At 42.3% G+C, this 27028-nt stretch overlaps 2 protein-coding genes across 2 annotated transcripts; both read left to right on the forward strand.

The window, feature by feature from the left end:
* The first annotated feature begins 821 nt into the window (after nucleotides 1–821).
* Nucleotides 822–3091, forward strand: LOC138633926 (trace amine-associated receptor 13c-like). The gene is made up of 2 exons (XM_069720460.1): nucleotides 822–1340; nucleotides 1484–3091. The coding sequence occupies exons 1-2, from the start codon at nucleotides 1117–1119 to the stop codon at nucleotides 2298–2300; spliced, it is 1041 nt and encodes a 346-aa protein (XP_069576561.1). The 5' UTR covers nucleotides 822–1116; the 3' UTR covers nucleotides 2301–3091.
* A 6822-nt stretch (nucleotides 3092–9913) lies between these two features.
* LOC138633922 (trace amine-associated receptor 13c-like) lies at nucleotides 9914–11034 on the forward strand. The gene is made up of 2 exons (XM_069720456.1): nucleotides 9914–10083; nucleotides 10212–11034. The coding sequence occupies exons 1-2, from the start codon at nucleotides 9914–9916 to the stop codon at nucleotides 11032–11034; spliced, it is 993 nt and encodes a 330-aa protein (XP_069576557.1).
* The last annotated feature ends 15994 nt before the right edge of the window (nucleotides 11035–27028 follow it).

Below are 27028 nucleotides of genomic sequence, written 5' to 3' on the forward strand. Positions count from 1 at the left end.
GTCTTTTCCCATGGGACCTGGTCGGGCTAAGTCCGAAGAAATAAGGTTTCGAGAGGGTAAACTGAGAACATCTTGTCTTAGACCCCTGTCCATGAGGTCTTTAACTCCCACCTCCAGAGGAGTTCCTCTTGCATCCCAGGGGAGGATGGGGACATGGAATCTGAGTGGGCCATGTTGGAAGCCTCCACTGTGGATGTGGCCAAAAGGAATTCGTGGTCAGGTGGTTGTCGGTGCCTGTCGCAATCCAAACTCGATACCTTGGTGTTGGCAGAAGCCATCAAGCTGTAGCTGTGGCCTTGGTTTCCCAGAGATCAAGTGAAGTAGCAGACACAAACCATTGGGCTTACCAGTTGTTCTATGTTCCAACCCTAACCTCTGGTCATGAGCTGTTGATGGTGAACAAAAGAATGAGATTACCAATACAAGTGGCTGAAATGAGTTTCCTCTGCAGGGTGGACAGGCCTGGCGTTAAGGAAAAGGTCCAAGTGGTTCGGGCATCTGATTAAGGTGTCTCCTGGGCATCATGGGCAGTTTTTTGGCCATGTCCAACTGGTAGGAGACACCAGGGTTGACCCAGAATATACTGGCGAGATCATATATCTCATCTGTCCAGGGACACCCAGGATGAGCTGGAAAAAGTTGCCAGACAGGAGGCAGGCCTTGTGAGGCCTTTGGCCACCTCAAACAAGAGGCAGGAGATTGATGGATGTCAAAAGTCTCCCAAATGCTCATACTTGTGGAGCTCTTACTGAATAAATGTGCGGATGTGTTTAAGGTTGAATTCTATTTTAAAATAGCTTCAGATTTGAGGTTCTAAAACAAAGAGTTTTCTCAACTTTTGTTATTTTTACAGTATTCTCCCGATCTACTTTACCAGCAAGGATAAAAGGCAATGAAGATGAACATGAACAAGAGAAATGAGGAACAGAATAAGAGAGAGATGGAGGGAAGAAAGTCAGAATCTAGTGTCGGAAGATATTCACGGAAGGAAAGGAGGAAATTTTACGTTGAGGAAGATGAGCTCAGAAAGCAATGAGTCAATCTCTATGGAGAGAAAAAACAACAACAGCACAGAGGAGTGGAGGAAGGAGGGGAGGATGTAGATAAATCAGCTGCATGGTACAAAGAGTGGGTCAGAGAGCTGCCAGTGTTCAGCAGCTGCTCCTCTCTTTGGTGATGGAGGAAACTGAACTCTGCTTTCCAGAACTCTTCAACACCTCCTGCAGGAGGCCGAAGCGTCCTTACTTTGAGAATATGCTGATTTACATTCTGCTGTCCTCCATCTCTTTGCTCACTGTGATTCTCAACCTGCTGGTCATCATCTCCATCGCACACTTCAGGTAGCCACATATTGTATTAACTAATGAAACTGGTTTACTCCACACAATGTATATTTTTTGTCTTTCAGTGTTTCCTCTGTCTGCTTCAGTAATACATACAACAGAATAACAATTATGAATATATTGCTTTTCTTTCTCCGTAGGCAGCTCCACACCACCACCAACCTCCTCCTCCTCTCTCTGGCTGTCTCAGATTTCTTCGTTGGAATCCTCCTGTTCTTTCAAATTGTGGTCCTAGATGGCTGCTGGTTCCTTGGTGACCTCATGTGTTCTCTGTATCAGTATCTAGCCTACATGATCACGTCTTCCTCAATCGGAACCATGATGACCATATCTATTGATCGTTATGTTGCTATTTGTTATCCACTGCATTATTCCTCCAAAATCACGATTCAGAGAGTTCAGATGTGTGTTTGTCTGTGTTGGATCTGTTCTGTGGTTTTTCAAAGTTTGGTTTTGAAAGATTACCTGAAACAACCAGGTATATTTAACTCCTGTTTTGGAGAATGTGTCTTTGTTATTAACTATATTGCTGGACTATTTGATCTTGTATTTTCCTTCATTGCTCCCATCACAGTGATTGTACTTCTGTATGTGAGAGTATTTGTGGTGGCTGTGTCTCAGGCTCGAATCATGCGGTCTCAGCTTGCACCAGTCAGACTGCAGAAATCAGTGACAGTAACTGTTAAGAAATCGGAGCTGAAAGCAGCCAGGACTCTTGGTGTTGTTGTACTTGTGTTTATAATATGCATGTGCCCATATTATTGTGTTACTCTCACGGGCCAAGATAGCGTGTTCAATGCTTCATCTGGTGCCTTTGTAATATGTTTGTTCTACTTTAACTCCTGTCTAAACCCCATCATCTATGCCTTTTTCTACCCCTGGTTCAGAAAATCTATTAAGCTCATCGTTACATTTCAGATACTGCAGCCTGACTCCTGTGAGGCCAACATGCTGTAGAGACGCTGTATGTTGAGTGATTTAATAACAGATGGAAAAGTCTGGATAAATCTTCGTGTTGACAGTTTTTTACATTCATAAAACATACAGACCATGTGTCCACACATGCTGCATGTGACAGTATAATGTTGTCATAGCACCACCTCTATCGAGGATTTAACATGAGAAACTCTAAATCAAACTGTATTTGAACGTGCAGGAAACTCACAGACATTAGCCAAAACCAGAGTCGTCTGTGGTGATGCTGTGCGAGGCCAGTTTTTTAACACAAACAACCTCAAGAACAGTTAAAGATAAAAGTCAGCTTATTAACAGTAACATAATACCTAATAGTAAACATAAAATGACTAAGACTATTATTTTTTGTCTTCCATCCATCCATTATTTATACCCACTTTATCCTGAACAGGGTCACGGGGGGCTGGAGCCTATCCCAGCTCACTTTGGGCGAAGGTAGGGTACACCCTGGACAGGATGCCAGTCTATCCCATTTTTTGTCTTCACACCTACAAAGTAGAATAACTCAGTGTGCTGGCAAAATGAGGTGCAGTTTCAAAAGTACAAAATGAAACAAAGAAAACAAACTGAAGCAAAGTAATATATTATTAATAAAATTGGAAGATGCACATTGAAAGCAGGTTAGTATCTTAAATATGGTGTGGAAGAATGAAAGTATATGTACAGACTGTCAATGCAAAAAATAAAATGAACTCCCTAATGTTATAAGTTGAATAAAAATATTGTCCACGATGTAGAAAAGGCTATTTTGTACAAAAATGTCTTAAATAACATTTCTTGTTCGACAATGAGTAACAAAAGAAGTGAAATTTTTTCAGTGGTAATTTTTTAATGAACAGTATATGTGCAGATCTGGAGGCTCACAGGCTGTTTGCAGGTGTTGTTTTTTTGTGAGTATATATTTTTATGCACATATTTTCATGCATATACTTGTTGTCAGATCAGCATGCCTCTTGTCATCATATTCACCTCAGGAGTTTTTGTTATATTAACACCCTCCCACAGAGATTTATTTCCCCCACTGACAAATGAATTAGATGGAAGAGGAAGAGCAAACATAATTGCGAGGTAACACAAAAATAATCTGAAAGCAGCCAGGACTCTTGGTGTTGTTGTACTTGTGTTTATAATATGCATGTGCCCATATTATTGTGTTACTCTCACGAGCCAAGATAGCGTGTTTAATGCTTCATCTGGTGCCTTTGTAATATGTTTGTTCTACTTTAACTCCTGTCTTAACCCCATCATCTATGCCTTTTTCTACCCCTGGTTCAGAAAATCTATTAAGCTCATCGTTACATTTCAGATACTGCAGCCTGACTCCTGTGAGGCCAAAATGCTGTAGTGACGCTGTATCTTGAGTGATTTAATAACAGATGGAACAAATTGTAAACTTTGTATTGACGGTTTTGTACAGTAATTCAGATGCGCAGACGGTGTGTCACAATGTGCAAGTGACAGTAAAATGACCTCAAAGCACCACCTCTCTTGAGGGTTCGTTCAGCACCAGAAACTCTTATTCAAGCCGTGAATTTTTAAAGTATTGGGCACTGTACCCTTTAATACACCTTCAAACACACTTAGAGCCAAATGTCAGCTAATGAACAATAACCTAAGAGCATCATAGAAATATTAAAAAAGACTGTAACATAATAATTTTGTTTCTTTTTTTCCATCCACAAACTAAAATATTATCGTATTCTGGCTCGCAGTTGTAGTTGTACAAGCGCAAAAATGAAACCATTTTATTCGCTATGAAATGGAAAGAGGCACATTTGAAAAATGTCTCGTGGAAGATTGAAAGTTGGATTATATTATATTATAATATTATATATTAAATAAAAAGTTGGGCTAAAATATTGTCCGCAATGTAGGTAAGACTATTTCGCACAATAATATATTGTAAATAACATTTCTTGTTCTCATTTCAAAATTTGGCACAAACGTCTCACGATGTCTCAACAATTAACTGATTTGATTTTGTTGGTCAAAGATCACTCCGTCGTTCCCATTCAGGTCCATGCGATATCTCAGGAATGCCTTTTGGGAATTTGTTTGAATTCGCTTTGAAGCTGTGTTTACCAGAAGTTGGTAATGTTATGTCGTATTCCTATCCATTTTGCTAAATTGTTGAACATATCTTCAAACTGTTGGTGCTCAGTTTGACACTGGTCGGCCACACCTGAGCTTTACATCTTCCTTGGAGGTAAAAAAAAACAAAATACAAACCACGCTTGCGATCAAACTGTCTGACGTTTCCTGCCCCGTTACATTCCACACCACATCTCTATCGATTTAACCCGAACATGGGAGCTCTGAGCTGTTCTCCTTTTGTCAGAGGAAATGATTTAAAACACGCTGCATGTCAGAGCAGTAATAGAACATACACACACACAGATGGCCTCTCTAAGATATAAATATAAACTGTTGATTATGGATGTGAAGCCCAAACTGTAACGAACGACTACTCATCAATATCTGCCACATCAAGGCAGTATTACAACTTTACTATACAAAAAGTAGTTCTGCCCCTGAGATCTAATTGGTCAACTGAAAATTTGGAACAAATCATTATGACATCACATCCACCTTCTCAATGGGAATTCTAGAATAGAGTTTCATATAATATGTAATATAATGTAGTTTCTACTTGTTATAGGTCTATTAAATTAAACTACGCATTCTCTAAACTATTAAAGGATTTTAAAATGATCCGGGAGGAATCAAGGAGATTAAAAAGAAGAAACACATTCATCTGAATTTAATTCTTTTTTTTTTGCATTGCGAATGTTTAACTCCAAATGTGTTTCAGGTGCCTGTAAGCAGACCGCCTTCATGTCCTGCTTCCTGCTACACCTGGCTTCACACAGCCTGCTCGCCGGTGAGAGGGCTTCTCATTTCAAACACATCCATGCCGACTTTACTCACTCTGCTTTTATTTTGAAACTTGCCAGACAATCAGGAGATTCATGTTTTTTTTTTTTTAATTTGTAAAAAAAATTGTCCGGTGAATAATATCTTGTCTGTTTTTTGAGCAGCTGCCCCAACCCTGCGGACCGGATGGTTACGGTGGAGGGCAACGGACTGGGAACGTCCAACTACGTCTCTCAACACGTTCCGGTTCTCTGGCAGGACCGGTGACATCTACCTGCACTGCAGAGTGGAGCTGTGTGTCCGGCAGGGTAACACCTGCGCACCGGCAGGCCCACCTGCCCAATATTCTCCTAAGTTCAGGAGAAAACACAGACGATATCTAAATTAAGAGGATTTGCGCAATATTTGTATTGATGCGTGTTTGTTTGGATCACTGTTGGACCACGAATGCCGAAACCAACTTTAAAACCGGATCTTTTTCTGTGACTGTGTCCCAGAGGTGCAGCCAGAGAAGGCGCAGATCTGTCCATGCCAAGACATGAGGATGAAAACCCTGCCTTCATCACCATGGCCTGGTGTTATTAGGTAAGTGCTCCTTTTCCAGTCGTCCCTGTCCCACGAAAACCATCGATTTCCAAAACACGAGCAGATTATACAGCCATGTTTTCGGAGCAAAATGTGTAAGGTTGATTTTCATGTGTAAGGTTGATTTTAATAACATCAACACACAGAGTTAACACGCATGTCGACACACTAGCACGGCAGGCTTCCCTTCCTTCATTGACATCATTCATAGATGCAGAGCAGGTGACGACCAACAGCAGGTAGCAGCCTACGACCCACAGAGTCCTGCATCAGCATCAAGCAGAGGAGTAAAGTGAAGGAAGCGGTCCAGGTTCCTGAGCTCAGACCGGCCTGTTGTTATATTTGTAGAAGGTTGCAGAAAGTGTTTACATGTTTTCGGTTTACGTTAACGTGTTGAACTCAGTGCCGATGTTGAACTCTGAATACCTCCTGATGAAGGTCGTTGCTTCCTGCTGCTCGGTGTGCATCGCCGTGCTGCGTTCAGTAACACTCTGAACTTTCTGGTTACACCTCGTATTCTTTGATAGTTCTGTGTTCTGTGCGTCCGTGTGCATGTGGACAGAAAAAGTTTGATTAATGACAACTACGTTACTTTCATGAAAGCTGAAAACACTTGCAAACAGCGAGTGACAGTGTGGACTCGTCTCCTGATGCATTAATGTTTGATTGACAGTATCTGAATAATGTCCATGATGAAACAGTCTTTCATAACAAACACATATTGTGTTACTAACATCCTCGCTGAGTAGCTCATTAGCTGCCTCTAATGAGTGTGTGCCTGTTGTACCGAGAACATTTTCACACCTGCTTTCACAGGTATCAGATGATGACATCGCTGCAATCAGAGGTGTTACTGTTGGAAAAAAAACAAGCGGCGACATCAGAACATGATGCAACCATTAATAAGTGCATCAACAAGTAGTTTGTTTTAACTGAGATTGTTTCTGTGACGACCTTTTAAACTTTTCTGATGCAACACCTACATCAGCGCAGGATGCAGTCGTGGCTTCCCGCATCTGATCGCCCAAACCAACCCAGAAGATAACTTTAAATGACAAAATGATATTTTTTTCTTTACATGTTACACAAACATCAGGAGGCCGTTTGTACATATGCATATTTAACAGGCATCATCTGGCTGCACTGCATGATCAGAAGCTCTTCTTTTTGACCAAAAAATTCCAGACTTTAAGCACAAAATATAAACTGTGAAGTTGGATGGAACCAAGAAACATTGTTTCATGATGCTCCAGATGTTTTCAATGGGTGACAGGTCTGGACTGCAGGAGGCCAGTTTATCAGCGGACTCTTCTACTACGGAGCCATGCTGTTGGAATACGTGCAGAATGTGGTTGGACTGGATGGCAGCATACGTTGCTCCAGAACCTGAATATATCATTCAGCATTAATGCTTTCTTCCAGATGTACAAACTACTCATGCCATGTGCACTAATGCATCCCTGTACCTTCACAGACGCCGTTTTTTCAACAGAGCGCTGATAACAAGCTGGATGGTCCCTCTCCTCTTTAACCTGGAGGATGCAGCGTCCATGATTTCCAAAAAGAATCTCAGATTATGATCCATCAGATCACAGGACAGTTTTCCACTTCACCTCCGTCCATCATCAATGATCTCGGGTTCAGAGAAGGCGGCGGTGTTTCTGGATCATGTTTCTACCTGGTTTCTTCTTTGGAGAGTTTTAACCTGCATTTGTGGACGCAGCGATGAACTGTGTTCACAGATGATGGTTTTCACAAGTGTTCCTGAGCCCACGCAGTGATTTCCAACACTATTTTGAAAGGTGATATACAGTATGAATAACACAATTGCTGAATATAGTGAGAAAATTAGGTGTGGAAAGTCACACTCTGTTTTCATTACACCATCTCAGTCATAAACACGCAGTGGAAGATTTCCTCTTTCAGTTTCACATGAATATTAAATGCTGTTAATATAAACACATTTTGGCAATAATCACTGCAGCTCTGCTCCAACATGCTTGATTCTAAGCTTTTAATCAGCTTAAATAGCAACCTTAATTGACATAGAATTTGACGTCTGTGTCTCACCATATAGCTAAATGCAGAGTAAATAATTCCCTCTGTGGGCTCTCCACCTGTGAATATACAAAAAAAAAATAAAAAAAATTGGGGACCATAGGCTAGAAGTTATTTTCTTTAAATTTCTACCTCAAGCTAAATCCCAAAATTCAGACCGTAACTGTGAGGCCAAGCTGAACCTCAGGCTCTCTGGATCCGAGGAGAAGTTTGAAAAACACTAACCGTCTGCGACTCCGTCAGCAGGCCAGAGTGACGTCTGAAAAACAGATATTTCAGTATTACAGTATTACCAGGCTGAATGTGCCACTTTCTGCAACCTTCTACAGACATAACAACAGGCTGGTCTGACACCCCTGCCTTAGAGGGACTTGCCTTAGGAGGTCTTGCCCTCCGTGAACCATGTGGCTTACCCTTAGAGGGATTTGCTCTCTGTGAACTGTGTGGCTTTTTAAGGGGACTCGCCCTCAGTAAACCATTAACCTCGTGTGTTACCTCGGCGGGTAAACCGTGAACCTCGTGTGTTACCTCGGCGGGTAAACCGTGAACCATGTGTGTTACCTTGGCGGGTCTTGGACCCGTGTCTTCATGAGGTCGTTTCCAGCTCTGAGTCAGTGTCAGCGTCGTAGGCCGCTGGACTATCTTCGGCGCCGGAGGATGAATCGCAGCAGGAGAAAGAGTTTCATGGAGTTCACTCAGAGCTTCCAGAGACTCAACCAACAGTCTGGTTAACTCAACAGGTAAAAGATTCTACTTCACCAAGGTTGCTATTAATGGTTCAGATTCCACCTTGGCCTGTTGATGGTGATTCAACTTTTAGTGAAGTTTAAACGTTTGGAGAAATTGAAAAAGTTTTGCATACACTACACATTACAGGAAGATATTTAATATCACTGCAGACCCCCTTGAAAACACGTATACCTACTATCCAAAGAATGTCTACGGCAATTTTGGTCGCATTTGAATGAATATTTGTGAACGGTCGAGTTATAGGTTGCAGTGAGCCAAAGATTTGTCACAATGCCGTCTAACTCCTGGGAAGATTGGTGGTGCAGTGGTTAGCACTGCTGCCTCTCAGCCAGAATGGTTCAAGTTCACCCTTTGTCATAACTTAAAAAAAAAAAATCATATGTCATTTTGGACTCATTTTTTAAACAACATGCCATAGCATGACTTTTGGGTCACTTTTTGGCCGCCATGCCACGGGCACATTGATCGATGAAAACAAATTATTTTGATAACTTTTAATTCCAAACATGTTAAGAGGGCACAGACTCAATTTCAAGTCGGTCCGACAAAATCTGAAAAAGGAGTTTGTTAAAGTACAACGTGCGAATCGCCAAAAATGGCGAGTAAATTCAAAATGACGGACTTCCTGTTGAGTTGATGTAATGATGCAATGTAACTTTTTTGTATGTCCAGGTGTGATACACATATCCAACGAATTGGCATCTGTTTAGGGGGCGCTACCGAGCCATTTGGCCATGCCCACTCACGACTACACTAGAATATGACATTTTTCGCTGGGACAGATGTGTGTATCAACTTTCATAAGTTTTTGAATATAAGAAAACCTCCAAAAATGCATTTAAACTTTCAGGAAAAAAATAATAATAACTTTACGAATAGCAATAGGGCTTTCGCACCTTTGGTGCTCGGACCCTAATAAAATGTCTCCAGCAGTTATCTCGGTGTTGTTAGCTAAAGTCACTCCTTCTTGTTAGTATTCTGGAGGTCCATCTGAAAATAATCCCACATTGATTAAAAAATAAGCTTCAAAAATACCTGTTTTTGGGGCGTGTCTGTTTGATTGACAGGTCTGTGGTGCAGTCAGGTTACAGCTGTCGGTGCATAGTGTGTTCCAAATACGGTCACTTCTGGTTCCTAAAAGACAAAAAAAAAAGTATATTTCTAAGATGTTAAGAGAAAAAGCGAAGAGGTATTGATGCAACGACTCCGACAGACCAGAAGCAAACGCACACTACAGACTACCAGGAGAGGTGAAACCCTGAGGGAGCGTCGGTCAGGAGAATAAAAGAGCTGAACGTCAGAGTCCGTCAGCTTCTCTCCGTCGAACGATGGACGTCGCTGGAGGAGCCGAACTCTGCGTCCCGCAGCTGAACTCGTCCTGCAGGAAGCCCGCCCACCCCCCCACCGCCACCATGCTCATCTACGTGCTGCTCTCCTCCATCGCGCTCATCACCGTGGCTCTCAACCTGCTCGTCATCATCTCCATCTCCCACTTCAGGCACGTATAATCATCTAAAAATCCTACAACTCACACACTGCTTGTTTTTGCGTGTTTGCTTTTTTTTTTTTTTTTTCCCCTTTGGGCCTCTTTGCCTGCGGCTCCCCGATGACACTCTCCCTCCCCAGGCAGCTCCACACCCCCACCAACTTCCTCCTGCTGTCTCTGGCGGTGTCGGACCTCCTCGTGGGCCTCCTGCTGATGCCGGTGGAGATCGTGTACGTGGAGGCCTGCTGGTTCCTGGGCGACGTCCTGTGCACGCTGTACTACGTCGTGGACTACATCATCACGTCGGCCTCCGTGGCCAACATGGTGCTCATCTCCCTCGACCGCTACGTGGCCATCTGTGACCCGCTGCGTTACTCCAGCAGAGTCACCGAGAGGACGGCGCGGACCTGCGTGTGCCTGTGCTGGCTCTGCTCTGTGTTTTACAGGATGCTGCTGCTGATGGACCACCTGAGACAGCCGGGCCGCTCCAACACTTGCTTCGGGGAGTGCGTGGTCGTCATCAGCTACGTGGCGGGAGTGGTGGACGTCGTGTTCACCTTCGCCGTGCCCATCGGCATCATCATGGTGCTGTACCTGAGAGTGTTCGGCGTGGCCGTGTCTCAGGCTCGCAGCCTGCGCTCTCAGGTCGGCGCGGCGGCCGGCCGGCGTTCGGGAGCCGCGACGGTGAAGAAAAAGGAGCTGAAGGCGGCCCGGACGCTGGGCATCGTCGTGCTCGTGTTCCTGTTCTGTTTCTGCCCGTATTATTTCCCCGCTCTGGCAGGCGAGGACACTTCGGTCGACGCCTCGTCCGTGGCCTTCGAGATCTGGTTGGCGCATTTCAACTCGAGTTTGAACCCCGTCATCTACGCCTTCTTCTACCCCTGGTTCAGGAAGTCCATCAAGCACATCCTGACCCTGCAGATACTGAAGCCCGGCTCCCGCGATGCTAAGATCCTGCCCTGACCTCACACATATTAACGGCACAGCTGGATCCAGTTGTTCTTTATTTGTGTAACGTGTGTGTGGAAATGTTGTGAAAACAATTCGGTTTCTCTCAAAAATATTTCTGTCCCACGATTATAAAAAAGAGGATTCATTTATTTGTACATTTGTTGGATAAACATTAATGAATTTAGTTTCTCCTCCTCTGCAGCCTTGAAATAAAGTAACTCCAGCTGATGGAGGGACGACATTAAGTTAAAAAACACTACGACCAGTCAAATGTCACCAGCTCCCTTTTCTATCAATATGCTTCACTGCATGTGTCGGATTCTTTTCTTTCTTTGAAACTCAGAAGGAAATATGTCATTATTTCAAACAGCCGATCGATGGTCTGCAGCCTCAGTGTACATGCTCGAGTGTTTCTCAAATTCATTTCAGACATATTTTTAGCTTGGCTTTTTAATTGAAGCTCTATTGTTTTGTTTTTAATTGATTTATTGCTTTGATCTTTGTTTTTCAATGTTGTTGTTGTTTTTATTGTATTTTTAAGCTTCTTTTTTCTTTTATCATTGTGATGCATCACAGTTTGAAAGGTGATATATAAATAAATCAAGCCAGAAGCTAATATAAACCTTCATTTCTCAGTGTCTGATCCATTTCTTTTAATGTAGTTTTCCGTTGATGAAACAAAGCTTAGTTGTATTATTTTATGTCCAAATGACAGAAACACATTTTTAAAAATAAATCATAAATCATGCATAAAGTAATACGCAGTAATGTTTTTATTTGACAGTTTACACCAAACTACATAAAATACCTGAGAAACACAGTTGGTAGTTTACTTTATAATCAGAAAGCAGCTGAAAGATGAGTGAAAATTAAAGCACAATAACAGTAAAGAGGCATCGAAGGTACCGACAGTAACCAGCAGGGGTCAGTGTGTGCAGCCCTTTACTGTGTGTGTCACAATAATCTCCCTCACTGTACAAAAAACATAATAAAATATTACAGTAACACGTCAAACCACCACTGATATGAAAATAAAGCTCAGATTTCTCCTTTGATTCTCTTTCATTTCATTTAATCTAAGTAGGATGATTTATGGCGTGAAGACCCAACATTTCATAAAAGATATTTACATCTTTTAACTGCAAATTCACTGGTAGATTTTAAATTTAAAATATAACCAAATCTGAAACTTTGAAAGTGCTCTCAGGAAATATGAGAAGCATCCTGCATAATTAAGGTTAAAGGTTAATCCTCTCTTTTATTTTCATTATTTTTTACATTTGTAGATATTATAAATCACTCTCTGCAGAGTTCTGCTCTGAGTTTTAACCATCTCATTACAACAGAAGTAGCAAGGTGTGTTCATATATTGTCATTTCTGCTTATCACCTTGTCATTTCATATTGTTTTCTTCTCAGTCTCAAACAGTAGATTTTTTAAATTTTTCAAGCAGATTTATTTTGATGTTTGTACAGCTGAGGATGTTAATATAGTTATTATATTATAAAACAAGATCTTTTTTTTTTTTAAAGAGCTTTCCTGTTGGGTTTATTGTGGGAAAAACATAGAAGTTCAACTTTTGTATTTGTCCAAGATGACCGAGGATATCTTTAACCTGAGCAGCTCTGATTGGCCATATGACTGTGCTGCATAATATCTATGATTGCTGATAAGCTTTTTAATGTAAAAATCAGAGAAATTATGGATGCCAGGTAAATTTAGTGCAGTACAAATCACAGTATTTCCCAACCAAAATGAAGTGTAGTACTTGAAGCAAAACTACAAAGTAGCACAAAGTTGAAATATTGTATTCTAAGGAGAAAAAAGAAGAAGAAAAAAAAAATCGAAATTATTGACAATTTACATCATCATAAAAGTATCTTGGAGGTACCTGGAACAGCCTTTTAATAACACGCAGCAGGCAGAGAATACATTTTAACAATAAACTTAATCCAGCAGAGAAAATGGGCCGCACCCCTCCAGTCTGCAGGAACCCAGCAGAGGGCGCTCAAACTCCACACAACACACGAAGCATCAACACAAAAGGACATGTTTTAATCTTTCATTTCAAAGGGAAAGTGACCCCCCCCCCCCCAAAAAAAGGTGCTGAACTCGTGCTGCGTTCCAGATGACAGACTTCCCTCTAAATAGTGCTCTTCCATGTCAGGACTCTTACTTGTGAAGTGCAGGAGTTTCTACGGAGTAGTGTTGTTTCAAACCACACCGACAGGAAATGACCTCGGCATGTGAACACATCACCCTCCAAAATATCATCAGCTTTAGTTATTTTACCCAGATATCAGCCTGTTTTTGTGTCCTCTGTTTAACACACAGATTCTTCTGTCCAGCAGCAGTGAAAAAGAAACACTTTGTGTCCATGAACAGCTGCAGCTTCCTCACACGCTTTAATTTGAAAATCCTTTATGGCCCCGCCCCTTCCTCTACGGAGCCAAGATGGCGACCGGTTAGGGTGGAAAGTGTCCAGAGTTTCACACTTCTTTTTTTTTTGGAGCGTTCTGAGTGCTTCATCCTGGTACTTGTACACAGGGAAAACGGGAGAGTACTTTTTTTTTTTTTACCGGAGCTACTATTATTTTCCTCTAAAGGAGTAATATTTCATCATTCTGGAGCGTAATTACTACCAGTAGCCAGTAGAGTGGGATCAAATATTCAGAATAAAATCTATTGGCGTAAAACAGCGTGACCACGCCCACCACGGTTCCTTAAATTTCGTTCTCGCTACGCTGAATCCCCACAACTTTTGGTGCTCCACGGACACACTAACGCCAGGTGGATTGTCGACACGCCTGTGTTAAAGTCTCAGTAAAGCAGCATTAGCTATCATCAGCAGCCAGCGGACTTCGCCGAGCAGGTGCACGCGTGTTTTAGTCTGTGCAGAGCGCCGTGGAGGGACCGTCTTTTGCTGGTGTAACGCGTGTCTTTTACTCCTGAAAAGAGCTCCGTTAACCACCGCTTTAAACGGACGGTTTCAATCTGCAGTTCGTCAGCACCCTGGTCGATGCGACCTGCGAGTTGTACTCTGAAAAATGCACTTTCGCTGTGTTGACTGCTAAAACTTGCTGGGCTTGACATCGGCGCGGGACGTCGGCGCGGGCCACCCGCCAAGTGCGGGCGGAATTGGGCAGCACAAGCCTGATTGGTCTGTTATACTGATATATGTATATATATATATATATATATATATATATATATATATATATATATATATATATATATATATAAATGAAAGCTAACTGGCGGCTGCGTGTCCTGTATTACAGTGAATAATGTCGCCAACATGACTTCGACATTAGTGGTCACCGCGGCAGTCGATATTAGTGTTCACTTAAAAATAAATACAACTGATAACACCGTGGCAATTAACATTTTATATGAGCGTATAACCAAGGTGGAACAGATTTTTAACAATCCTCCCATTGCACAAGTTGTCTTTTTTGCTGTACTTTTTATGTTTAAATTTTACGGCATAACAGATGCTTTTCCATTTTATTGGTTATTTTTGACCTGTTGTGTAATAAAGTAATAGTGTAATAAAAACCTGCTTGAAATTTCCCTTATTTTTTTTTTATATTGAAATAGTTTACCTCTGTGGAGACATATTAGTCCATGCATCATGTCTTTCTAATGTTAGTTTACTATGGTATTACCAATGTTGGCAGTTACACTGGTTCTGTACATTTTAATTGAAGTTGTAACTGTTAAAGATACTAAATTGTTGGCTGTTTCTGATAATGCAACTCATTTAGTTTTTCTTGTCGTGAAGGATGCAGGCTGTGCGAGTGAAGTACAGAGATCGTCAGAAGTACATTTGTTATGAGGGGCAACCAACCTTCAAATCCTTTTTGGATTGTGGCGAGTGGAAAATATTGCACACTAATCTGTGGAACAATATACTTGGGATGTCGGTTTATGTTTTGCTTGACTGAAAGTCTTTTCCCTGAAAAAGCAAAGGTCTGCTAAGGAACACCAAGTCAGTTTTGGGATTACAATGTTCAAGTAAAGATGGCCTTCTGACTTATGTCTGTTGTGTTTTTCTGCAAATACACAACCGATTCAACACTAAGCTTGTCCCTTGTTATTTTGTCTTCACAGTTGCCAAGAAATTTGACCTTTCAACCATGGACGTAAAAGTCTCTGATGAATCGAAGACCGAAGTTGATGAGGTGTATGAGTGTCTTCTAAAGAAACAAGACCTCGGTGTGCTGGAGATTTTGTTTACCCCAAGACCCGAATCTTGAGGGTGAGTTACTTATTAGCTTATAACTTCATATTTATGCCTACAGCTCGGTCAATCTAACATGTTTTGAATATGCAAGACAATTGAATATATCTGAGTTTTCTTTTACTTATTTAGATATTTTGAAATCATCTTTGTTTCTGTGCTCACCTGTTCCACCATTTCTGGAACTGTAGTGGGCATAATACAATGTGGCATATTTGCATTCCTCTAGTAATAAGGGATGTCTGCACTTATATTGTGTGATAGTCACAATGTTAATCACATCAGTTAAATGTTAATATGATTTCCAGATCCTTTGAGCTGCCCTTCATGATGCTCCTTTGCAAGCTTCAGTGGAGACAATGATCCTATGATGTAGTATTCAGGAGGGAAAAGGTCAAAATTGTATTTTTCACTTTACAGAGGTCCAATTTTATTTTCTTAAAATGTATTCTGTAAAATATCTGTTTTGATGTATTGCACATTTATTATATTTCTTTTCAAAATCGTAAAGTGTGTTTTGTTAAATACTGATATCTGATTTATTCAACTTGTTGGGTTTAAAGATAACCTTCCAGAGTGAGTTCTCACAGGTTTGAATCATAATTTAAGTATATATCGAGTGAAATTCAATTCCATATAGAGTTCAATCCAATTCAAAGAGTGAAATTCAAATCCATATAGAGTGAAATTTAGTTCTATATGGAGTGAATTCCAGTTCTAAACAGTGAAATTCTACTCTAAATGGAGTAAAATGTAACTGTAAATTGAGTGAAATGGCAGTAGGGTTGTTTTCATTTTACGCTACGTAGAGTAAATAATCATCATGTAGAGTTAAATATAAACACTGAATAGAGTAAAAAATACTCTGAGGCAAGAGTACATTTTACTGTATTTAGACTGGGACCAAATGTTACATTTTTTTTGGAGTAAAACTTTTTTTCAAATTGAGTAAAATTTACTCGGACGAATTTGCCGTTTAGTGTTCTGATGTTTCTGTACTGACAGTGAGAACACACTGATGAGTGATGGTACACAAGTACAACATCTGAAACACGAGTAAAACATCCGAAACACGAGTACAACATCTGCAACACAAGTAGAACATCTGGATCACAGCACCAGTCTTCAGGCCCACAGTGTGTCGACATCTGAGCGTTATGCCTTTAAAAGTTTCAGCTGACCTTCTGTTTACATGTCAATATATCAACTAACCTGTGCAGGGAGGTCAAACCCCTTTTATTATATGTAACAAAAACTCCTATTCAGCACCTCTTTTTGTTTATTAGAATATTTACTCATGCATGTGTCTTCAGTTGTGTTGAAGTGTTTAGAGACTGAATTAGTGGATGGAGGAAGACCGACTTCCGGGATCAGATTTTGGAGCAACGTTCCCAACACGGGCGTCACGGAATCCTGCAATACCAGAGCCGGTCCACTGGGGGGAGCTGTGGCTCCTTAAAGGCCTGCCACAGTGACTGGTGGTTAGTGTGCAGATGTAATCCGGCTCTCATTCCTTCATTTGGGAGCTCCACCTGGTCATAATTTCCCTGAATACGAGTCATCGTCTCACACACCAGACATTTCTCCTCCTGACTGATTTCATTCAAAAAAAAAAAAAAAAATAGAAAAGAAAAGAAAAAAAGTAAACGCATTAAAACTCCTCCCGTCTCATCCCTCCGTCCTTCCCTCTCTGCATCCTTCTCTGTCATCTCTTTTCATGCGTTATGGTGGAGTATTTCTCATCAGCTGGACATGTATTCTCTCATCTCTTCCTCCCAGCGTCGCCTCCTCCTCCTCCTTCTCCTCCTCTCCTTCCCGTCGCTCTCTGCATGAGAGAGCAGAGGAGCTGCTGCTGCTGGTAATACTGCAGCAGTCTGAGGTTAATGTCACACAGTGCAGGGAGCTCGATGACAACGGCTGCCAAATTATAATTTCAAGACACACACATACTGTATGTGTGAGTGTGTGTGTGTGTGTGTGTGTGTGCAGACTTTGAGCACACATTTAGGGATTTTGACCCATTTACTGAATTGTACCAGTAAAAGGGACAAGTTTAAACACACAGGAGAGAGTTAGCTTTAGGAAGAGACTAAAACAACAGGTGGTTATTTTGGCGTCACTAAAAAAAAACTATAAAAACCATAATTTGAGCACGTTAATTAGTCCCGTTAGCAGCAATGTTCAGGAACCACGGGGCTTCGAGTTGCATGCTAACGTCAGCATGCTAATAACGAAGACACTAACTGGTGTTAAAGCAGCGAACCTCCATCTGCTCGATGCCGCTCATCACCATCACCTGCAGCCGCTTTCAGTCCTTCAACGCTGATTCGATTTGATTTATTTTGCACAAATTTTAAAACGCAAGATCTTACAAGGTAAAAAATAAATAAATCATCTTGTGCAGTGCAGGGAGAAGTAAAAAAAAAAAAACAAACTGGGCTTATTTGTAAGTTATAGAACAAAATGTACATGCAGAAACAATATTGCTGCATGGAAACAAATAACAGCAAAATGTATCTGACAACCACAGCAAAAACAATGAAGTCGATACAAAAGCTAACAGATCTGCTGATGTCGGAGTGTGTGTGTCTGTGTGTGTGTGTGTGTGTGTTGCAGTTACAAAACAGCAGTTAAATGTTTTTTTTATTTTTTTTTAAAGCAACTTAATTTTATTTTTTTTTTTAAAGGAACAGCTTTTCACGCAAAGCATTTCCTTCAAAGGAACAGATGCTGCGTTCAAACGCGGTCGTATTCACCGCGTGCACGAGAAACAGTCCGCGTGAACGGCGCCCTCTTGTGGTGTGCACGACGTCGCAACTCTAAATGTTCTTCGAGCCTCGAGTTCACGAGCTGTGACGTGTTTGTGACGTTTACAGAAAGGTCAGAGGTCGTGGAAGTTCACGTTTGGTTGGATGTTAATCTAATATATTGTAGTTTTAGTCACTCAGAGTTTGTCTTCATAACTTGGATAATAATCTACGTCTGAGGAACACGTTGATCTTCCCGACGGCCTCGTCTTTTCCCCCTTTGTCTTTGTATTTCCCGCGTTACCTTAGCTTGACGATCCATAATAACCAAGATCAGCGCTGAGAGGGGAGGAGAGCTTTAATTAGTCACTTTTAAATCGTTCAGCGTTATCGTGAATCCGGCCAACGGGTTCACCGGCCGTGAGCGCGTCAGCTCGTAGTCTACAAAACGTAGCAGAGCCACATACGGCTTCCCGCGTCAAAATCTAAGTTTTAACGTCCGATCGTGACTTATTGTGGTTATGGCGCGATTATAAGCGACAAAAAGAAACTGCGGTTGCGTCTCGGAGGAGCGTTCGTTGTCTGTAATATAACGGCGGCGCCGAGCTGCAGTCTGCCGCGCGACTTCGGGAGCAGCACGTTCCTGCACCGAGGCCCCCCGAACATATTTACTCTGCTGTGATCCGTGCAGCGTTGTGGAAAGACAAACATGTGCCTGTGTTTGTTTCTGCTTCCTGCAGACCCTGGAGCAGATTGCTTTCGCGCAGCGCGACGCTCCGAGCAGTCGGCTTTAATGAAAACCGAGCTCGTTCCGCTGCGAGCCGGAGAGGCCGACAGACGAGGAGGTCCGACGGAACGCAAACACGGGGAGGTTTTTAAGGAGGGAGCTCGTCGTGGCGGCAAAGAAACAAGGAGCTGCGAGGTTTCGCTTTCCAAGTCATCGAATTCACGACACGAACGGGAACAGAAAGGGTCCTACCGGGGCGGAAGTGAGCCGTCGGCCGACGCCGATGGATTCTCCCGCGTCTCGCAGGGGCGAGCGGAGTCTGTTGGAGCTCCTGTCTGTGTGACCGCTTGTGATTTTTTTATTTGTCAAACGGCAGCAGCTATCCAGGATCGGGCGTCGAGGTCGGCCGTTCTTCTTCCTGACTTCAGGTGAAGTACAAGAAATTGTATTTTCTTGATTCCTGTTGTTCTGGGTTTTGTACCCTCGTGGTTGAAATGCACTTACCGTAAGTCGCTTTGGATAAAAGCGTCGGCTAAATGAAATGTAACGTAAAAAGTGCTCGTGAGACATTTCGGAGACGCCCTGCCGGACTTTAATCACTTTGTAGGAATTTGGAAATCACTGAGAATTAAAAGGGTGTCACAGTCTGTAGGAATTGAGACTCAAACGCACGACATGAGAAACCGGAGGGGAAGCAAACAAAAGAACTTTGGTCCAGAACGTGTGGCTTCTGGACACCCTCCACGTAGCCGTTGCATAGCAACAGTGGTTAAACACCAAGCATACGGTGTACACGATTTCCCATGTTGTAACCATGCGGCGACCATCAGCGACGTTGGTTTGTGAACGTTATGAATTCTCCAGTTCAGATTCTGTCCGTCACCATCTTTGCTAGTTCGGAGCGGTTTGGAGCAGGAAGTGACCATATTTGGACGAGCTGGGGGAGGAGCCAGCGGTGGATCTGACCGATCTGATTAGAAACTTGACGATACTATGTCCCGCCCACCGATAGCTGTAACCTGACTGCACCGCAGGCCTGTCAATCAAACAGACACGCCCCCAAAAACAGGTCTTTTTGAATCTTATTTTCTAATGAATGAGGGATTATTTTCAGATGGACCTCCAGAAAAGTAATAAGAAGGAGTGACTTTAGCTAACAACACCGAGATAACTGATGGAGACATTTTATTGACTTTGTATTTGATGAGAAGTTAAATGGGAGTCTGTGGAGCCGGAGGCTTTTCGGAGCCGACCTCTAGTGGCACTCGGTGGTATTGCAGATAAAGACACTTCTGCGTCGGAACCATTTTTCAGACCTGGAAGCTACGAACACTTTTATTAACAGTCTGTGGTCAATATACAATATATTAGCTACATATTTTCAGCTGACATAAGCTGTTTGTCTCCTACTGTACTTTCACACTTGTCTCAGTGTCAGTTAAATACTTTCTCTTTGTTTTCCTCCAGGCAGTCATTTCATTTAACACTGTTCACGGCCCTGACAGTCACGCTGTTGTTTCCATTCACATTGCTACTCTTCAGCTGATTTACTCGAAATGCTTCAAATTCTCAACTTTTACACATTATTAACAGTTCAAGACATTTTGTTTCTGTCCCGTAAATACAAATAATTGATGAGAGGCAGCAATCTAAGTTTTGTGCTGGAAGTCTTTCAGTAACACAAGAGGCTGGAAAATATGGCTGAAGAATTGAGCCGAGCGTCCAGCCACCCGTCTTCAGACCCCAAATATCTGCAGCACGTTGAGCTCAAACACAAAGCAAGTGTTTGGCAGCGATAAAAAACCAAAACCAAAATGCAGCTTAAAGATGATTGTACACTGCTTTAGAAATGCTTTTTATTTAATCGACCTACACCTCCAGCTCATTATTGGATGAAATGAATGTGCGCGGTAGAGCTTAAATCAAGGTTGTTGTTTCTAAATGAAAAGACATGGAAACAGAACATGTTAACATTCAATGAGCTTCCGTGTCAGAAAACAGAAAATTATCCAGCGGTTCTGCATCATGGAGCGCTAATGGAAGCTCTGGAGATAACATTCAGGCGCAGGTGCAAACACCTTCGGGAAAATGAGGTTGAACAAATTTATTTCCTGAGATCCCCAGTCAGACAAAACTCCAGCGGAGAGTGAAATGTGACTCCTCCTGCCAAACACTATTAAATTGGCTCGTTTTGTCTTTGCTCTCGCTCGCTTGCCAGGTTTCTGATAACATATTCAATATAAAGCCGGCAGCAAATTAATGGCTCCTGACATAATAAACAGAACTCGATACTGTTTGGCTAGCTTGTGGCTGTGAAAGCAATTCACTTCATTAATGTGGGCAATGGGCATCCAATTAATTTATGGACTGTCAATATGTGTAGTTAACAGCAAAGATATCAACAGCTGCAGATCTGCAGCTACACATTTCTTACAATAGTTCGAAAATGCAACTTTAAATTCAAGCAAACACTTTACACTTTAGGCATCAAGTATTCAGACCCACTCCCTTGTTTGGTTTCGGAGTTTAATTATGAATGCTTAGATTGGAATTTTTCCATCAGTCCACATTCAATAACTCACTTTCAGTGTGCAAAAAAAATACACCTGCTCAAAATCCAGAGGGATGCGCTTACGAAGAGATATCGGCGGGTTAGCAAGGTTTGTGGAGACTCAAGTCAGGATTCAACTATCAAATTGCTCTCTGCGAAAACTATAAACACTGAAAACATGATTGCACTTTTCCATAGTTACAGCGGCAGCGGTTCAGTCATTGTTTGTTTCCCTGGAGAGGAGAGGTGGGTGGTCATGACTTCAGCAGCTTGTCCACAGCTCTCTGGGAAAAAGCTGTTCATCAGTGACGTCATCGTTGATTTGTGAACGTTATGAAGCCTCCAGTTCAGATTCTGTCCGTCACCATCTTTGCTAGTTCGGAGACGGTTTGGAGCAGGAAGTGACCATATTTGGACGACCTAGGGGAGGAGCCAGCGGTGGATCTGACCGATCTGATTGGAAACCTGACGATACTACGTCCCGCCCACCGATAGCTGTAACCTGACTGCACCACAGGCCTGTCAATCAGACACGCCCCCCCAAAACAGGTCTTTTTGAATCTTATTTTCTAATGAATGAGGGATTATTTTCAGATGGACCTCCAGAAAACTAATGAGAAGGAGTGACTTTAGCTAACAACACCCAGATAACTGCTGGAGACATTTTATTGACGTTGTATTTGATGAGAGAATTTGAATGGGAGTCTATGAAGCCGGAGGCTTTTTGGAGCCGACCTGTGGTGGCACTTGGTGGTATTGCAGCTTAAGACACTTCTGCATCTGAACCATTTTTCAGAGCTGGAAGTTATGTCCACTTTAGAGAATAATGTAAACCGACACTGGGGCCAAACAGAGCTCAGGAAGTCATGATTATTTGGACACAACATTTTCACATGTTTAGATGTTGTGCTGTTTGTGACATTGACCACAGAGCTAGCTAACTGGGTAGGCTACGCTAACCAGGTCTATTGACCACAGAGCTAGCTAACTGGGTAGGCTACGCTAACCAGGTCTGTTGTACAGTTCTTCCATTCACTCCAATCAATGCTACATCAATCCTTCCTTGTGAGGAGTTCCCAGTTCATCAGGTGTTCCGGTAGATTTCCCCACCTCCCAGTTGCTCATGAATGTACCATTGAACTGAAGAGCCGTGATTTAAAATATCTTTTATTTAATTCTGTCTTAAGTTTTTTAACAGTGAGGCCTTTTAAGAGCAAATGGAAAAAAAAAAAAAAAAACGTTTCAAACATGTTCATGGTGAATGCTCTTCATTTTTTTTCTCTTCTGCCAGATATTCTGATTGAAGTCAGTCACTCTCATTGCTTCTTCCGCCCTGAAATTTAATTTCATGCAGCTCTCACTGTGCAGCGTCCACTGGTTCCGCCGTTGATCTAATATCTCAGCTGTTAGATTTACACCGCTGCAACTTCTCCTTGGCATGATTCTAATGCAGTAACTCCTCTTTCATCCTTTTTATATTAATGCTGTGGGTCTTTTGAACTCAATCCGGCACCGAACCGGACACCTTGTGTGAAGACACCACGTTGTGTGCCATCTTCAGTGTGGCGGTAGTGTGATATTTTAGAGGTGACGTAACTGCACACAATCCCACAGGCTCTCTGCCACACTCCACATATTTATAGCTAAATCACAGCAAACGCCTGCAGAGTCAGGCGAAAACAGTCGGAAGCAGGAAGCAACAACCTTCACGAGGAAGTATTCAGAGTTCAACATCATCACTGAGTTCCACACGTTAACGTGACCGCTGGTACGTGAACATTTAGTGATGTCACCTGAAATCTGAAACTGGAGCAGAGAAACAGCAGAATTTTGGGGTTAAACTCTGTAAATCGTCAACAGAGACCCTTGAAACGCTTCAGAAAGTCTACGGCGATGAAGCGACGAGGCGGGCGACGTGTTCTGAGCGATGTTCAACGTTTCAAGAAGGGGAGGAGCTTCACCGTCCAAGACCGAAGAAGGCGCGTCAGGTCAGGAGATACCAGGTGTGTGTTTTTTTTTTTTTGTGTCACCGTGAATTCGTCCCCCAGAGTCAGACTGTCAACACCGAGTTCCACTGGGACCTTCTGAGGGAAAACATTCGGTGAAAACCAGCTGAACTGTGGTGCCAAAGCAACAGGGTTCTCCAACATAACAACACACCTGTTCAGCGCATTGAAAACAGGCGAGTTCTTTCCCCAAAATCTGATGCAACGGACGAGGCCGAAAACCAATTTTGGATGCCTGTGATCTTCGGGCCTTCAGGCGGCACCACTTTAAAAACAGACATGATTCTGTGGTGGAAATCAGTGCGTGGGCTCCGGAACACTTGTCTGTGTTGAGGATTTTATTCCCCAAAATCTGATGTTTCTCTGCTCAAATTTCAGGTCCGTGGTGAAATCCCAAATATTCACGTACCAGCAGTCACGTTAACGTGTGGAACTCAGTGGTGAAAACTTCCTCATGAAGAACAGTCTCAGAACTTTCCGATCCACCCTCGTCTTTGGACGAGCTGGGAAGGAGAGTTTTTTTTTTTGCAGCCGGCCCCTTGTGGCCCTCAGTGGTATTGCACTTTAAGGCACTTGTGCACTGAATTGAAACTGCTATTGAAGCACTAAAAGTGTTGCGCTCTCACGTGCCCTGTTTCATTACCCAAAAGAGCACTGAGAGTTCAGAGAAGTTCAAGACAAACACAAAGCAGCTGCACAGCATCCTACTTTTACCCTTTCTCTCCATTAAACACACTCATCTCAGTTTGGTCTGTGCGACATCTGAAATAAAAGCATTTCAGGATATTGATCGATACCCATTGATTCATCTGTCGTCTTAACTGGGGTTGAAATAAAAGCAGCACTCTGGACGAAGTTGGTTTTTTTTTTTTAGCTGTTTCACAGATCAAGCCATATAAACAGACCCTAAAAAATAATCCAGTGGTCTGGTGAGAAAACCGCCCAGCTTTTCAGGTCTGCCAAATCGATTTAGCCTGGATTACTCAGTGAAACATTTTGGAGCACTTTGATTTTTCTCCCCCTGGAGACACACAGCTCTGTCATTCGTTTTTCATATAAGGCATTCTCTCTGAGTCAATTCAGAGGGTAGCTTTAATTCAGCCTCACGGTGCCTCCAAAATGCTATAAATTTAAAATGACCTTTGTACGGTTGGATTTCTGAAAGGTCACCCTAACATTTGGTTTTGACGCGACTGGGCTCCCTTGATGATTTCATCCCGATAACAGCTGTCGGAAAACTGCCTGGAAAAAAGCTTTAACTCAAAACAACAATTCACATCTGCTTAAATTAGAAGTGAAAAGTAAGAAAACACAGTAACATGATTTACTTTTTTGAAGGCTCTTGTCGCAGAGTGGCACACTGCATGTCGTAACCACAAGCTCTCAAGTTGCATTTGAAAGCAGCAAGTTTACAAAGGTGTCCTGCAGACGTCTATTTTCTACCTCACTGAGTCTCCAGGGGAGCGGGTCAACCGTGAAATATTTTTCCCTGCTCCGCAGACAATACGCTAGCTGACACTAGCACTATGCTAACAGACGGGGCTGCATTATAATGCAGCGTCCCGTTGCCTTCCCGTCGTACAGCTTTTTACTTTATCGTTGATGCAACCAACTACACAGCGGCCCTTCGGCATTGCTTTTTAATCCAGTTAGTTAGTTAATGAGAGCCTGGTCCGAATGACGTGGTGCCGGTCGAGTATATTCAGGCAGCTGAAAGCAACTGAGCAACAAAACCCTGCTCTGAAGTCAGTGGTGCTGTATTTTGCGGTTACTTTAAGGGACGTGTTATCACATTAATTTACATAAATCCTAAATATAAATAGAATATTATCGTGAACACCCATTAGCACACGAGCAGATCTATTTCATCTGCAGAGAACGGCTCTTTGTGACAGCAATCTGCAAAGGCGCAAGCATGCCGAGAGTGGGAGATGACACGTCTGTCAGAAGGGTGAGAGGAACTGATTAGACTGTTTAGACTTGAATGCATAACTCAGAAGCAGAGAGTTCACATAAATAAAGGTCCTCACTGCTGAGAGTTCAGTTCACAGGTGTTCAGGCGGAGACGGGCAAACTACACAAAAGGGAGAAGCCGAGGCGAAATCCAGAACAACTGAAAGCGATAGAAAAAAAAAGAATAACCAAGAAGACGGAGATGAGGGAAAAGGCTGGAACACCAAGCGCAAGGACGAACTGGCACAGAGGACAACGGAGTAATGAGACACAGGTGGAACAAATCAGGGTGGGTAAGGCAATCACTGCGGCACAAAAACACACAACGGCAGGAAATGGAACCTCAGAAATGACAGATGTGAGTTTACAAAATAAAACAGGAAGGCGTAAGTGTGGAAAAACACGGAACAAAAGAAAACGTGACCAAATGAGCGGGTTGTAAAAACTGTCTTCACAAATTGTAGGTGTCTTTTGGATTCGTACGATGCGTTCAAATGTTGTCGTATTTACCTTGTACAGAGAAGAGTCCGTGTGAGCGGCGCCCTCTTGTGGTGTTCACAACGTCGGAACTCAACATTTTCTATCAGCCTCGAGTTCACGAGTTGTGACGTGTTTGCTGACGTTTACAGAAAGGTCAGAGGTCGTGGAAGTTCATGTTGGAATGGATGTTAATCTAATATATTGTAGTTTTAGTCATGTAGAGTTTGTCTTCATAATTTAGATAACAGTCTACGTTTGAGGAAAACGTTGATCTACCCAACGGCATCATCTTTTCCTTCCATGTCTTTGTATTTGCATTACGCTTCCGTTACCTAGCAACAGTGTTTTTGCAACTTAACCACACGAATGCCAAACATACACGACTTCCCGTGTTGCAACCACTCGCTCAAGAGTTCCCTTTGAACTGTGCGTTTCGCTTCAGATTATCCAATGTTAAATTGGCAAAAGTGGATTTGGACACGCCCCCGAAACCCAAAGTGCTTCACAGTAAAACAACACAGAAAAATAAAACCAAAAACAAACCAAAAATTAAGACTGAGGACAAGGGAGCATTCAAAATTAAACAATAATGTGTTACAATAAATACATAAATAATATTCAATAAAACGGGATGAATATGACCATTACAAAAAACAAGGTGATAAACATTGCTCCAAATTAAAAGCCAGTTTAAAGATTTCTCTCCTGAAAATACTGAGAGTTTCCCAATCTGTTCGAACAGCTTAGGGTGATAAAAAGCGAATAGTCTCCTTTATTGGCACCATATGGACACAACTGCAACGGTGTTTCGGACCAGTGTGCGAGCACCTGGCTAGAGAACCATCCTCTCACTCAACTCATGGGTGCAATGTAATAAAGTTTTTTTTAACAGTGTTTCTTGGATCGTTCTGAAGGAAACCTGCATTTTGTATTTTTTTAAAAATTTAAGGCCATATTAAATCCATGCAATTAGCTCTTTCTGAGATGGAATTCATCACAACACCTGAAGTAAGAGCACCTGCATGTCACCCAGCGGCACCTTCACTCATGTATTTAAACGAAGCCTTTCCAAACTGAGGCGTACGAGGCTAAATTCCCTGACTAAACGCGGTGTGTCTTTTCCCAGTGTTATCAAAGCGTTACAAACTGATCTGGGAGCAGAGCATCCCCGAGGTCTCTGTGTGCAAACGCTGCTCTTCCTGTAACTTTGATTTGCCTTTACAGCAAATATTACCTACAAATCTCACTACAGACGAATCCCTTCAGCTGATTCCCTTTTAATTCTTTTACAAAGGTTTG

The sequence above is a fragment of the Brachyistius frenatus genome, unplaced genomic scaffold, assembly GCF_029030835.1.
Source record: "Brachyistius frenatus isolate BFR_SWC_R1_liver_20210118 unplaced genomic scaffold, ASM2903083v1 Contig_241, whole genome shotgun sequence".
NCBI lineage: Eukaryota > Metazoa > Chordata > Actinopteri > Embiotocidae > Brachyistius > Brachyistius frenatus.